Source organism: Colius striatus, chromosome 20, assembly GCF_028858725.1.
Source record: "Colius striatus isolate bColStr4 chromosome 20, bColStr4.1.hap1, whole genome shotgun sequence".
In the NCBI taxonomy this organism is placed as follows: domain Eukaryota; kingdom Metazoa; phylum Chordata; class Aves; order Coliiformes; family Coliidae; genus Colius; species Colius striatus.
This window is the reverse complement of record NC_084778.1, coordinates 1,344,099-1,358,136: the sequence shown is the minus strand read 5'-3', so window position 1 is coordinate 1,358,136 and position 14,038 is coordinate 1,344,099. Positions and strand designations below refer to the sequence as shown.

Here is a 14,038-nt window from a genome sequence, read left to right as displayed (position 1 = left end):
GAGGGCTGGATGCAACCTCAGCCGAGCCCTGACTGCCCGAGCAGAGCGGGTCCCGCAGGCTGCGGTGCTGAGCAGGGTGCTGGGCAGCTGGGGGTGTCCCTGCCAGAGGGAAGGGGTGAAGCTCCCTCGGGGGCTTGCAGCTGAGGCAGTTTTGGCACAGAGATTTTTGCACATGGGCTTGTGAGTGGGACCAGGGCTGGGCGGGGCTACAGAGCCCACTGCAGGGGTGCTGGGGGCTGGCAGCGGTGCTGATGGGCTGGCAGAGGTGCTGATGGGCTGGCAGGGGTGCTGGGGGTTGGCAGGGGTGCTGGGGGCTGGTAGAGGTGCTGATGGGCTGGCAGAGGTGCTGGGGGATGGCAGGGGTGCTGGGGGCTGGTAGAGGTGCTGGGGGCTGGCAGGGGTGCTGATGGGCTGGCAGGGGTGCTGGGGGGCTACCAGGGGTGCTGGGGGCTGGTAGAGGTGCTGGGGGCTAGCAGGGATGCTGGGGGCTGGTAAAGGTGCTGGGGGCTGGCAGGGATGCTGGGGGGCTGGTAGAGGTGCTGGGGGCTGGCAGGGATGCTGGGGGGCTGGCAGAGGTGCTGGGGGGCTGGCAGAGGTGCTGGGGGCTGGCAGGGGTGCTGATGGGCTGGCAGGGGTGCTGGGGGGCTAGCAGGGGTGCTGGGGGCTGGTAGAGGTGCTGGGGGCTGGCAGGGATGCTGGGGGCTGGTAGAGGTGCTGGGGGCTGGCAGGGATGCTGGGGGGCTGGCAGAGGTGCTGGGGGGCTGGCAGGGGTGCTGGGGGGCTGGCAGGGGTGCTGGGGGGCTGGCAGGGATACTGGGGGCTGGCAGCAGCACTCAGTCCGTTGCAGCTTTGGGAGATGCTGTCAGGCTAAAAATAATTACGTAAACAAATTCCTTCGCTGTGTGAGTGAGGAGTGAGGAACGCTGGGCAGAAAGCGCTCCCGCCAGCACATTTTCTTCTCCTTTATCGGCATCATCTGTTTACTGCCGAGTGCAGGAGGAGGCTCCAGACGCGCCTGTTTCACTTTCTGGCTCCTGCGAACCAGCACAAATGTTGCAGGCTTGGAGCTGCGAAGGCGGCAGACGCAGGAGCCTCAGCCATCACACACACACACACACAACTGTTTGCAGAGCCTCTCAGCGGGGTTTGGTAACAAAAGCCCACGCTGCAGGCTCCCCACAGGCCCCTTTGCAAAGCTGCCCCAGCCCCTGGGCCTTTGAAGTGGACGCCAAGATTTCTTTGCCCGGCACCTGTTGAGTGCTGCTGCCGTTGCCCTCGCCGTGGGGTCGGTGAGGACCTGTGTGCTCACCCTGGTCCCTGGTCCCTGGCCTGGGCTGGGGCAGTGTGGATTTGGCTGGGGCTGCAGGGTGTGGGGAGCGTCCCCTTAGCAAAAGTGCTCCCAGAACAGCCAGAGCCCGGGCTCAGGGCACGATGTGCTGGGCTGAAGTGCCCCAGGACACCAGCGAGCTTTGGGTTCCTAAAATCAAAGCAGCAGGAGACCTCCCTGCACTGAGCTGATCCCAGCTTTAGGGGCTGCTCCTTTCCTTTTGAGGCAATCAGAGAGGAGCATCCCTTGAGCGTGGCAGCTCAGTCTGCAGGTTGGAGCCATCCCAGGGCACGCTGGCCTTGCCTGGGCTGCCGGGCAGGGGGATGCTGCAGGGGCTTTGCAGCGGCTGCTCTGCACTAGGTGGGTGTCTGAGGGGTGTGTGTCCCTGCCTGGCTCAATGTGCAAGCCTGGCTGTGGGCACAAGGGGTTAAGTGTGAAGCTGGGGCCTTGCCACTGGGAACAGAAGGGCCTTTAGTCCCTGGATGGGACTTTTATTCCCAGCCTGAGACTGGTGGCGAGAGAGGAGGGGCTCCTTTCCTACCCTGCGCTGGCTCTGGGGTCCATAGGAGGCTGCCGTCACTCCCTCCCAGTCCAAAGCAGCTCTCTGCATATTTGGAAGAAAGTCAAGCTGGGAACTGCATCAGCTTGTCAGTGCTCCAGTGCCTCTTAGCTACCAAGGGCTTAACTTCCAGTGAAGTTTCCATGAGTGCAGGAAGCACCAACAGGCAGTGGGGCAGCAGCTCAGGCTCTTGTGGGAAGGAAGTTCTGCTTCTCCCAGCCGAGGAGGCTGTTACTGGGGGCTGCTCTGGTGTGTGGGGAGGAGAGGCAGCCAAGCACTTGTGCCTGGGTGCTTGCAGCATGTCCTTCTGCTGTCAGGCCTCTGGGGGTTTGCTGTGCTGCTTGTCCCGCTGCATGGTGCTGTGGCCACAGGGGATGGTGCTGGGCTCTCTGTGGCACTGCAGGGCTGTGTGAGCCACGTTTCATGTCATGTCCCAGGTCAGTCCTGCTGGAACCACTGGCTTTACAAGCACAGTGCTGCTGTGCTAAATGTGGCTGTTCCTTCTGTCCCCTGCCTGCTCAGCCTGTGTGTTTCATCAATAACCTTGCCTCTGAGTTGTTGTCACCCAGCTGTAGTTTGCTGGTGGAGAGGAGCCTGGGGTCAGCAGCCTGTCCCTGCTCTGGCTTTGGGCTGGTGTGGCTGAGCAGGTCCCCACAGTGTCCAACATCCTCTGCACCTCATGATGCCCACGCAGGGCTGTCTCTGACAGTGAGTGGGGCAAACAGGGCAGCCTGGGGCTGTGGGGAGGGGATGGCTGTAACTGCACAACCTGCCTTCGCTGCAAACCCCCCAGAGCTCTGCCTTGCAGCGAAGGGTTTGTGTCGGGTGCCAGCTGGGAGAGGTCTGTGCCAAAAGCACGCTCAGGGATGCCTTTGCTAACAACTTGCCCTTAAATCTCCTGGGCTGGGAAAAGCCTTTCAGAACTATGTCACTCTGTAGCCATTTCCAAATGTCTCAGAGGCACAGAGCATCATTTTAGTGGAGGATAAAGAGTGATCATTTTTATGTCCTTTAAGAGGAAACATCAGGTCCCACGAGTAGAGAAGCTCCTGAAACCGTCTGGGAAGCCAAATCCCATTTTCTTACCTAAAATGTACAATCCTCAGTGACATTTGTGTCACTTCTCTACGAAACGGTTTCAAAGGGACAGAACAACCCCAGCTGATGTTTGTGAGTGTTGCTGGTTCAGGATTTCTTTCCATAAGTATTTTTTTCTTAAAGATGTTTAATAGTAATTCACACAATAAAGCCCTGCTGTACTCGTAGTGCTCGGGTGGAAACTTGCTTTTGTTTGCTCCCGCTTCTACACAGGGGAAAAAGAAAGAAATGAGGGTGGGGAGGGAAATGCTCCTTCCCTTCCTGCTCACTGCAACCACAGGTGCCTCAGAGCTTCTGTGGCTCTGCCTCCCTGCTCGTGTCCGTGCTGGCTTTGCATCAAACAGTTTTCCTCAGGAAAGTGGGTGCTGCAGGAGACCCATCACTGCCGAGCTCCTGCCTGCAGCCAGGAGCAAGTCCCGCTCCCACCCAGCAGGATATTTGGGTCAGGAGCGTGAGAAGAGCACCCAGAGCCAGGAAAAGCACAGCTGAGGATGCTCCAGGGATGCCCATTCCTCTCTGCTTCAGGCAAAGCAACGTGTGTCTGTGGGGCTGCTCTCTGCAGCCCCGTGCTGGGGTTTCGGCTGAGGGGCTCCCCTGGGCTCAGAGGCTGCCAGGATGGGCCGTGCCCTGTGGGAGCTCCCACACAGCCCTGTCCAGCTCTGTGTGTGGGAACCTGCCTTTCAGGAAAGAGCAGAGAAGGAGAAGCTGGGGGTTACCCGCTTCATCCTGCAAATAAGCAGCGTCCCAGGGCCGGGGCGGCTGAGTTTTCCTTCAGCTGCTTCATTAGCTCTCGCAGCGACTCCTCCGCGTCTGTCAGGCAGGCAGCTGGCTCCTTCCCCTCGTCTCCTGGCAGCACAGACACACATTCTTACCATGAGCTGTTTGTGCAGTGTGTGTTCGTCTCCAGCCCTGCCCGTTTCTGCACCGTGGGGGCTGCAGAGCCGACGGCGTCGCTGGGCCGGGACCCAAGGGGCTGGTTCCAGCGTCGTTCTCGCTGGGCACTGCCAGCTCCACGCTGGGTTTGGCATCCCCTGCCCTTCGTGTTCCCTGTGGCAGACTGGAGGAGGAAAACTTTCAGTGAGAAGCTCCTTGGAGGCTCAAAAAGCAGCACATGGACCTAAAGCTGAGGGGGGGTGTGGTGGTGGGAGGGAAGGGCGGTTGCCTGTCAAGCCCCACTGACAGGAGCTGGCCCCATGTCCCCAGCAGCACCAAAACCTCTGTCTTACACCCTTATCTTGGGGAAGAGTGTGTACTTTTACTCTGTGCAGGTTGCTGCCCTTAAGAAGTACCCCCAGGGGTAGCCTTAGAAGGCAGCATCTTGCCAGAGCGACTGAACCTCGGGGGCTGGTCCAGGCTTCAGCCCTCCTTGCCTTGGGTGGCCTGTGACTCACAGGAGGGTTATTTCCCAGCATAAGCAGTCCCAGGCAGCAGTGGCAGGGCTGGGGGGCACATGGAGCATCCCCCTCACTCGTGGGGATGGGGCTGTGTGAGTCTGCTCGTCCTGCATCAGCTGTCTGGGAGCAGCTTTCGGTTGTTGGCAGGATTTGAGCTCCCCAGCTTCACGTGTGGCTTGGAGATGTTCCCTGTGAAAGAAGATGCTGGAAAAAGTCGAGGCATTCTTGCCTTAAATGTCAAAAGCATCGAAATGCTGGAGAAACCCTGGCTGTTGCCTTCCTGCTGCAGCCAAGCAAGCTGTTGTGAGCCCAGGGGGAAGCCAGGGCTGTTTCAAAGAGCTGAAAAGACCAGGGCCTGCCCAGTCCTTTGAGCAGCTCAGATCCAGCCCTGGAGTGGGCCCAGCAACTTGCTTTTGAATTCTTCTTCTCTACAGGGACAAGGGGGGTTCTCTCTTGTAAGCACACCAGCAGCTGAGACAAGCCCAGGGCTGAAAGCTGTGGTGGGATGCCGGGGGGTGCTGGAGGTGTTTCAGAACCTGCTGCCTCTCTGGCTGCGGTGGGAACGTGCTGCCCCCTTCCTTCCCGAGGCTGGAAGACTGAAGGAGGGATGTATTTTGTTTCCCCATCAGCTCATTCCCAAGCAAAGGGCTGCACCTAGTGACCAGGCTCTGCTCAATGCCTCCTGCTTCTCCCCAGTCAGGCCGGTGGAGGCACTGCCCAGGGGAAGGCTGCTCAGGGCCAACAGCCCGAGGGGAGCTGCTGGTCTTATAAATCAAAGGAAAGAAATACAGCCTGGGCCTCTGCCCTGGGCAGCCAGGCAGCTGGGGGCTGCCCGGGGCAGGAGCAGCTGTGCTGACAACTGCTGCCTTTGCAGCTCTGGCTTAGCCACCCTCATGGTTTGCCCAAGACTGGGGGGGCTTTAGGGTGGCACAACTGGTGTCACTGCAGGGCTGGTGCCAAGGAGGACCCTGGACACAGCCACAGCACCTCCTGCAGGGCTGGAGAAGTGTGCCCAGTGTGCAATCAGCCAAACTGCCCTCAGGGCTGAGGCTGGGGGTAACCCCACAGAGTCAGGGCCCCTGTCTAAAGCTTCTGTGCTGTATTTACACACAGCAGTTACAGCATTCAGACATTACAGTGCTTGGTTAGTGATTAGCAGACGATTATAACACGGGTTATGTAACCTTTGTAGTACTGTGCCTGCCCCAGGGAAGGGTCTGTACCTGGGCAGGGGGCTTTTTGACCTGTGGGGGTGACTTTTGGCATGCCACTGAAGGTAGCTCAGTCAGGGACACCCAGCTCTCGCTCCTCTCTGCCAAGCTGTCATTAGCACCTTCATCAGTGATCAGTGTGTCCAGGCCCAGGACGTTCTTTGCAAGGGATATTATCCTGATCAGTACAGCTTGATTTGAGTTACCTTCTAATGACTGCTTTGATCTAGCTGATGGCATTTTCTTTCACTTGGCAGCAGGTTCAGGACAGACCCCCCAACTGGGACAGACCCCCTCAGCTGGGACAGACCCCTCAGCTGAGACAGACCCCCCCAGTTGGGACAGACCCCCTCCAGTTGGGACAGACCCCTCAGCTGAGACAGACACCCCCAGTTGGGACAGACCCCCTCCAGTTGGGACAGACCCCCACCATCTGAGACAGACCCCTCAGCTGAGGTAGACACCCCAAGTTGGGACAGAACCCCCAACTGGGACAGACCCTCCCATCTGAGACAGACCCCCCAGCTGAGACAGACACCCCCAGTTGGGACAGACCCCCCAGTTTGGGACAGACCCCCCAGCTGAGACAGACACCCCCAGTTGGGACAGACCCCCCAATTTGGGACAGACCCCCCAGCTGAGACAGACCCCAGCCCATGGCCCAGGCTGGGGGTCCCTGTGCTGTTGTCACTTTTGTCTCCCTCATGTGCAGACCATGATGGTAGAGGCCTCCTGAGGAGGTCCTGGGCACTCTTCGCCCTCCCCAGTGCCCCCAGCCCGTGTCCCTCGGCCTCCCGGGGGCCAGAGCCCTTTAAATCAGAGGAGGGGGGGACACGATCAGCCTGAGCGCCTGCTCGGCAATCGGCTGGTGCTGCCTGGGCGCCACGTTCCGTCCTTCGGCGCTCGGCTGCACGCCCTGGCGGTTCCGGCCGTTGCTAAGGGCGGCCCGGCCGCCATGGCGGGGAATCGCCTGCACAAGGCTGGGAGCGTGTTCAGCCGGTGCGGGGCCGAGCGGGGCTGGGCCGGGACAAGGAGCGGGACAAGGAGCGGGGCTGGGCCGGGACAAGGAGCGGGGCTGGGCCCGGGCAGGCGCTGGGGAGCCGAGCCGGGAGGGCCGGGGTCAGGCTGGTGCTGGGCGGGCGATGCCGGGAGCCCCGGGCCCGGGCCGGTGCTGGGTGTCCGCTGATTTGGCCGCCGCTCGTGTCTCCCGGCAGGACCCGGAACCTTCTCCGCATGGGAGTGATCAAGAAGCCGCTGTGGTTCGACGTGTACGCCGCCTTCCCCCCGCTGAGGGAGCCCGTGTACCGGGTGCCGCGGCCGCGCTACGGCAAGGTGAAGGATGTCATCCGTCCCATCTTCTACCACGAGGACGAAGTGCGAGCGTGAGTTGCCGCTCTCCCTCTCCCGGCGGGTCTGAACTGCGCCGCTCGCCAGGCGCCTTCCTCTGCCCCGTGTCCTTGCCGCCGCTGCCTCTTCCAGCAACGTCTGCGCCGTCCCCGGCCGTTGGCAGTCGCTGTTGGGTGTGCAGAGCTGTTGCTCGTTGGTGGTGGGAATGCTGAGCCCCTGGGAGCCGCGTGGGTGGCTGCTGTGGGCCGGGACCAGCCCCCTGGGAAGAAGTTGCAGCGTTCCTGTGGCTCAGTGGTGGGGGTGAGGATGATCTAGAATTTATTCACAGAATCCCAGCATGGTGGGAGCTGGAAAGGCCCTGCAGAGCTGCTCCAGCCCAAACACCTGCTCAATCAGATTCCCCTTGCTCAGGGGGCACAGGAACGTGTCCAGGTGGGGTTGGAAACTTCTGGAGAAGGAGCCTCCACACCCTCACTGGGCAGCCTGGGCCAGGGCTCCCTCACCTCAGCACCAAAGGACTTTCTCCTTGTCCTTAAGTGGAACTGTTTTGTTCTGCCTTGTCCTGGCACTGGCCACCACAGAAGACAAGTAAAACTTCTGGAGGCAACATCTGTGTAATGTTGTAGCTGATGGGACAAGGAGAAATAGTTGTGTGACTATTTTTTGTTGTAAGCTGAATTAACTGTTATTTACTCCCAAGACATTTCCCATTTTGATGGGTTGAAAACCTAAACTGTTGTTCTATTTTGTTTTAATAGGAGATTTTACAGAGTTTATGGTAATGGTCCAAAACCTTTTGACCTGTCCCAGTTAAACTACAAATCTGTCTGCCAGAGGTAAGGTTTAGTTATAAGGAAACTGGAAAGGTTTCTGAAACTGGTCCCTCTCTCCTCTGAAGTGAGTGAACCAAAATGTTTGTGAAACAAACCAAACGTTGCTTGAAACAAACACTTTTGAAACAAATGTTGAAATCCAGGTTTGTTGAGAAATTCAATGAACTGAAGGAAGAAGGAAAAGTTGAAGAGGAAAAGTTGTTTGAAGAAACAGGAAAAGCCCTTTTGGCCAGTGGGATAATTTTACAGAGAAGAGGAACAGACAGAGTAAGTATTAAACATCCACAGAGTTACTTGGCCAGGGCATTCACAAAAAGTCACTTCCAGGCCCTTCATGTTGGGTTGGTCCAAATCAAATTCTCAGCAACAGTCCTGCACCTGATGGTTGTAGGGAAATGTCTTTGCTGTGCAGGGTAAAGTCTTCTCTTGCTCATGGATGTGGCTGGCCAGGGTGAAGGGACTGCTCTAAGAGTTGGGGAGTTCAGTGAGCTCTCACTTTTGTTCCTCAGTGTCCATCCTGAACTGGGCCTTTTTGCACAGCTCTTGTTAGGGTTGTTTTGTTGGGCTTTTCTGGTTTGGTTTTGTTTTTCAGGAGGCTTTGCACAGAGGGTTTAGTCTGGGGGTTGTTTGCTTCTATTTTTGGCAACAAAATAACTGCCTGAAAGAACTGTCCAAAGTGTTTTGCTACTGCTCTGTGTTTTCTCTAATGTCCAAGAGAGGAGGTGGCTCCTGGGCTTGTGTCTAGTTCCTCCTTCAGGCAACTGTCAAACAAATCTTAACATAAAACGTGGTAAAAAGCCCAAACTGAAGATGCTTCTAGAACAGCACCTCAGGTAGAGCAGAGCATGGCTGCTCTGTGGTGGTTGGGTATCTTTTACCTTGGTTGTGACTGAGTGATGACTGTTTCTTCTGAGCATGCTGGCCTCATGGTCAAAGGCCTTTGGAAAGAAGGGAGCAGAGCTGTGCTTAAAGCTGCAGTTCAAGCTCTGTTAGCCAAATTCATGTATTATTCTATCTGTAATGTGTTCTCCCTTCTCCTTGTCATCCACTGGTCTCTGGGCCTGGTGTCTGTGGAGTTTTCCCTGATAAAAGAGGCTGAAGAGGAACAGAAATTGGTTCTGGTTAAAATGCACTGTCCAGTGAGCACGTGGAAAGGTGAAACCACCGACTTTCTTCCATCTTGTAGCTTGAGGTCAGCACTCTGGTCTTAAACTTCTTGTCCTAGTCATACCTTGACCCTGGTGTACCTCAGAAGCAATCTAAGCAGGAATCAGAACTCCTCCATCAGCGTTTTTTTTTTGGCCATGAGCCCTGGGGCTGATGCTTTTGGTTGCTCTCAGTCCTGCTTCTCACCAGCCTGATTGTGGCGATTGTCTGTCCCTGTAGGTCACACAACAGGGGCAGCAGGACGCTGAAACCAAAGACCCTGCCTTACACCTGCAGCTTCAAACTGTGCTGGAGGAGATGCAGAAGAAGAAAGACCATGAAGAGCAGACTGCAGAGCTGTTGGGAACAAGTAAGGAGAGCCCCTCGTGAGCACCGTGCCGCTGTGTGCTCGGGCCCGGGCAGCTGCCACGCTGCTGGCAGCCACAGCTCTGCCACCACAGCCTGCTGGCTGCAGGGCAGGTCCCCAGGGGCACTGGGACTCTGTTCCCAGCCTCCATCATCACAGGGCTGATATGTTCTTGTTGTTTCCATCTCCACATTGATAACATTGGAGGTGATAGCTTTGGTTTGAGGCTGAAGAATTCCCTCTCAGCTCATGGGCTGGAAAATGAATGGGGCAGTGAAAGAATTAAACATTTACTTTAAAAGCTGGAAGCTGTAAAGATGTTTCTTCTTTCACTTGAGGGTCCAGGAAGCCCTGGGGCCGGTCCTGCTGGTGGAAGGGCAGAGGCTGCTCACCAGCAGTGTCAGCTTTCTGTGGTGAGGTGAGGAGCGCTGCTATTTATAGAAAGGCATCATTTGCTTAAAGTCAGAACAGGGCAAAGTACCAACTTCAGATCATGGCAGTCTTTAGTGACTCCTGATGAAACTGGTCACCCCAGAGTGTGAAAGGTCAAGGCTGCAGCTTCACTGAAGAGCAAGGTGAGTGCTGCTGCAGAACAGGAACTGGAACACAGCAAAGTATGAAAACAACACTGTCCTTTCTCTCTCCTTTGCTGTAACTGTCTCCATCCTTGCATCTTTGCTGAGCTGGGCTGTGTCTGTAGTCATCTGAAGCGTCCTGAGCAAGGGCACGGTGAATTTAGGCCATGGGCTAGAGCAGCAGCCTTGCACTGAGCCCTGAGTGAGTTCCTGTGCAGAACAGACGAGAAGAAAGCTGGAATTAACTTTCTCTCTGCTGTTGGAGAAAGTCACCAAGGCTGAAGCTCTCCTGGCTGGACCAGCCCTTGTACAAGGGGCTTGGCTGGGGAGCTGCTGGACTCACCTGAAGGCTGGCACTGAGACCTCTCATGGGGTTGTTTTTCTTCCCCTTCTACCACCAGAAGTGACAGTGACTGTCCAGTTCCCTCACAGCTAGTTTCCACAGCCATGTGTGAGAGATTTATTGCAGCTTCCCTTCCTGCTCATAGCCCAGCAGTGTAACCTGGCAGCTGGATGCCAGGGGGTGGTTGTGCTCCACGCTTCAAGCTCTGTACAAAGCCCTCATGTACCTCACTGTGCTGGTGTTCTGAAGCAGGTAACGTGGCCAAATGAGTGGGAAAAGGTGGGAATGAGCCCTTGGAGTGTCACTGGCCATCTGCCCCCAGGCAGCAGCTGGAGACCCGGGTGTGCTGAGGGTTTGGAACGAGGAGCCGCTGGGCTGAAGGATGTGAGCGTTAAGGATTTAGTGCAGCGAGGAGAAGACACGGTTAAGAGCCGAGTCTGAGGGCCGGCTTTGCTGTGCCGGGCTTGACATGCTCCTTACCGTGACCTTCCCCTTCAGCTCCAGGCTCCCGGGGTTTGTGGGTCACCCCGCGTTCGCCCTCCCGCCCCGGCAGAAGGTCGGCGGCTCGGCGGGCGGCGTTCGGCTGCGGAGCCGGGATGAGGCCGCTCCGGGGGTCCCCGCTAGGTGGGGGTCGCGCTCCGCCGTCCCGCGGCCGGGGGGCTCCGGCGACAGCCGTCCGTGGCGGTTCCTCCCGGGGGCGAGCGGGGACGGGCGCGACCCGGCACCCCGGCTCGGGGCCGCGAGGATTTGTTCCCAAACACTGTGGCAAACGTGTGCGAGGTAGGACAAGTCCCGGCTTTGCGAGAGCCCAGGAAAAGCGACCTCGGTTTCCGCTCGGGGTGTCCCCGGAACAGGGTGCGGGGTGCATGGCTGGGGAGGTGCGGAGGGCAAAGGCAGCTGCTGGGGCTGGCAGCGAAGGACACGGCCGTGAGCTGGTGGTTTGCCCTTCGCGTTCGCGGGGGAGCTGCTGCAGAGCCGTCTCCCCGTGCCCGGCAGCCCCCTCCTCTCCCGTTGCACGCTCGTTAATGGCTGGAGCGAAGCGCTCGCTGTCTCGCAACCCTACACCCCATTATGAGCAGCCGTGTGACCTTTTCTGGGCTAAATTGCTGACCTCCTTCCTCCTGCCAGATGAGTGGTGTGTGCAGCAGTTCCTCTCGCTGATTGCCAGGCTATTTTAAGTGACAATAAATGCCAAAGGATCAGTTACAAGGTTCCTTACTCCTTGAGGCATGAAAAAAGACAATGGCAGGCAGTGGGTGACCCCTTGTGCAGCTCTGATAGCTGGGCTGGGGCTTTTCCAAGGTCAGCTCCTAAAATTGTGGACCTCACCTGACAATTTCAGGGTGAAGAATTCTCTAGACAGTCCTGTCATAGGCTCTAGGAGTCTTGATTGCAAGATCTGCTGGTTTTGTGACCAGCCCACGTGTGCCCCCATGCCCAGGTCAGTTTGCCCCAGGAGCATCAGCCATACAACTGGCAAAGCAGAGCGTTGGAGCATCCCCACTGGAGCAGGGGCAGCAGCAGCTGGCTGAGCTCAGCAGGGGCTTGGGGTTTTACCAGTCAATTTTGCAGGACCTGCCTCACTCCTTGTTCAGTGTTTTGCTCCATGCAAGTCACTGGCAGTTTGGATAACCAGCTCACTTGTGGCTGGGTCAGCTGGAAGGGCTGAGCCCCAGAGGGACCCCAGCTGCAGGACAAGCCTGCTGGTGGGCACTGCAGCAGAGTTAATGAACGTCTGCAATAATCCTTCGAGCAAGGGCAGGCTGCAGTGTGTGTGCCATGGCTGGCCCTGGCTGCAGGGCACAGCTCAGCAGGGCAAGGGCTTCGCTGGCAGAGAGCAACTGCTCAGCCTCAGTGTTGCTGCAGCTGAGAGAAACCCTTGTGGTCACATCCTGCCCCAGTGTTGGCTGTGGGGCTGCTCCCTCAGGCCACTCACCCCCTGCCTGCTCCCTTGGGCTGGGGATTTGAAGTCTTCCCAGGATCATGGCTGTGGTTTGTGCTTTGAAACCCAGAGGCTCAGAGATGGTCCAGAGGGACCCCAGGAGCCCGGGCTGTCCTTGTCTCTGGCTGTCTCCCTGTGCTGCTGCTGCCTCTATGCATATTGCAAGCTCATTCTGATGTGAGCTAATGCTATTATCCTCCAGAAATTGAAATCAAGTCTGAACCTATAATGTTTCACTGGGAGGGAATTGGGGTTATATATTCCTGTGTACAGCAGCATTCTATTTCAGTCATAGCATTTAATTATGATTGGTGTGTTAGTGCCCACCAGAGCATAACAAATTGTCATTATGTTATTCTGCTGAGTCTAATTTAATTGGCAAGTTGTCACAAAAGCAATTATCCATCATTTATTTTGTTGCCATAACCACATCTTGGAGAGCACCTGCTGTCTGAAGTGGAAAGGCTCTGCAGTCTCTTGGTCCTGGATTTCTTCCACTTGCCTGACACAAAGACACCATTTCCTCCTCTTATTTAACAATATGTTCCTCGTTTCCCAGCGTGGGCTCATGCTCGAGGCTGCAAGTGCTGGAGGGAATGTGCTGTGCAGGGAGTGACCCACTGGAGCAGCCTCTGGCTGGTGTGACTTTGTCCCCAGCAGAGACCCTGCAGCCAGCCCAACGTGGTGCCTGGGAGCCGTGGTCAGATGAGTAAGTCCCTTTCTGTGTCCTCAGCTCTGGAAAGTCAGGATGAAATAAGGAGAGAAAGTTTGAAGATGAGACATTCTCTGCCTGCAGTGAATAACACACTGCTGTTTGCACATTGGTTTTGGGCAAAAAGAGGAGAAAAGAACCCCCCCAAACTGCTGCTGGTTTGTTTTGGCACCTAAAGACGTGAAGGTGGGGAGGAGTGTACAGAGAGCTTCAGAGGAGCAGACGGGAGCTGTGGGCTCTGCCTCAGGACCCTGAGCCCAGCTGGCCCCTCTGGTTCTGGAGCTGCTCAGCCCATGTGCAGCTGAGATGAAGCACAAGCATCTGATGTTTGACTCTGGCCGCCATTAAAGCGCTGCAGAGCCGGGGGATCGGCTGCCCGTGGCAGCAGCGCTGGCTGGCACCCACCGTGGCACGGCAGCACTGGGCAGAGGGTGCCAGAACACACCCCACTCCCCACCTGCCATCCCCAGGTCCCAGAGCCGCTGCCAGCCATCCCCTGAGCCAGGGTGCTTTTCAATCAGCAACTTTGAGATAAGGTATCTGTGTTCCCATACAGATTAGGAGGCTGGTGAGGGGAGATTAGTGGGGTTTTCTAATCTAGCAGCCAAAGCAATATCAGACTTCCAAACCAACCCCAAAGTGCAGATGTTCTCCTCCCCCAGGTGCCACGTGACAGGGACCTGTTCACTTTTTAGATTTTGGAGTCAGCATCCCCAGACCCTGCAAGGCTAAAAGCAGACTCCAGTGGACCCAGAGCCTGGGACTCCCTGTGATAAAGTACAGAAGTGGGAACGTGTTGTGATGGCTGTTGCTCTCAGTTACTCCCCTCTCCGCCCTGGCTGTAATCTCTTTCCCTCTGGTAGTTCTCATTAGCTGCTAATGAGGTAAGATGATTTTGTAGTTAAAGCACAGAGAGATGGTTTTGTTCCTGGTTCTGCTTTTTCTTTTTGACTCCCCTGCCTTGATTTCCCTGTCTGTGAGCCAAGACACTGTTTGTGTTGGGTGTTGTAAAGCCAAATGAATCAGTGTTTGTGAAGCAATTTACTTCAAAGACAGGGCAGAGTGACCTGAGAAGAAAAGGCTCAACCTGAGGAATCAAACCCTGAAGCTGGGAAAGTGAATCCCCACATGTGCTGTGTGATCTGGAGGAGCCAGAAACATCCAGCCTCTCCCCCAGGGTCCCT

General features: G+C 56.8%; 1 protein-coding gene across 1 annotated transcript; it reads left to right on the top strand.

Annotated features, from left to right (window-relative positions):
- Nucleotides 1–6,510: 6,510 nt before the first annotated feature.
- On the top strand, nt 6,511–9,590 carry MRPS23 (mitochondrial ribosomal protein S23). The gene is made up of 5 exons (XM_062012347.1): nt 6,511–6,588; nt 6,804–6,971; nt 7,695–7,772; nt 7,913–8,036; nt 9,156–9,590. The coding sequence occupies exons 1-5, from the start codon at nt 6,545–6,547 to the stop codon at nt 9,303–9,305; spliced, it is 564 nt and encodes a 187-aa protein (XP_061868331.1). The 5' UTR covers nt 6,511–6,544; the 3' UTR covers nt 9,306–9,590.
- The last annotated feature ends 4,448 nt before the right edge of the window (nt 9,591–14,038 follow it).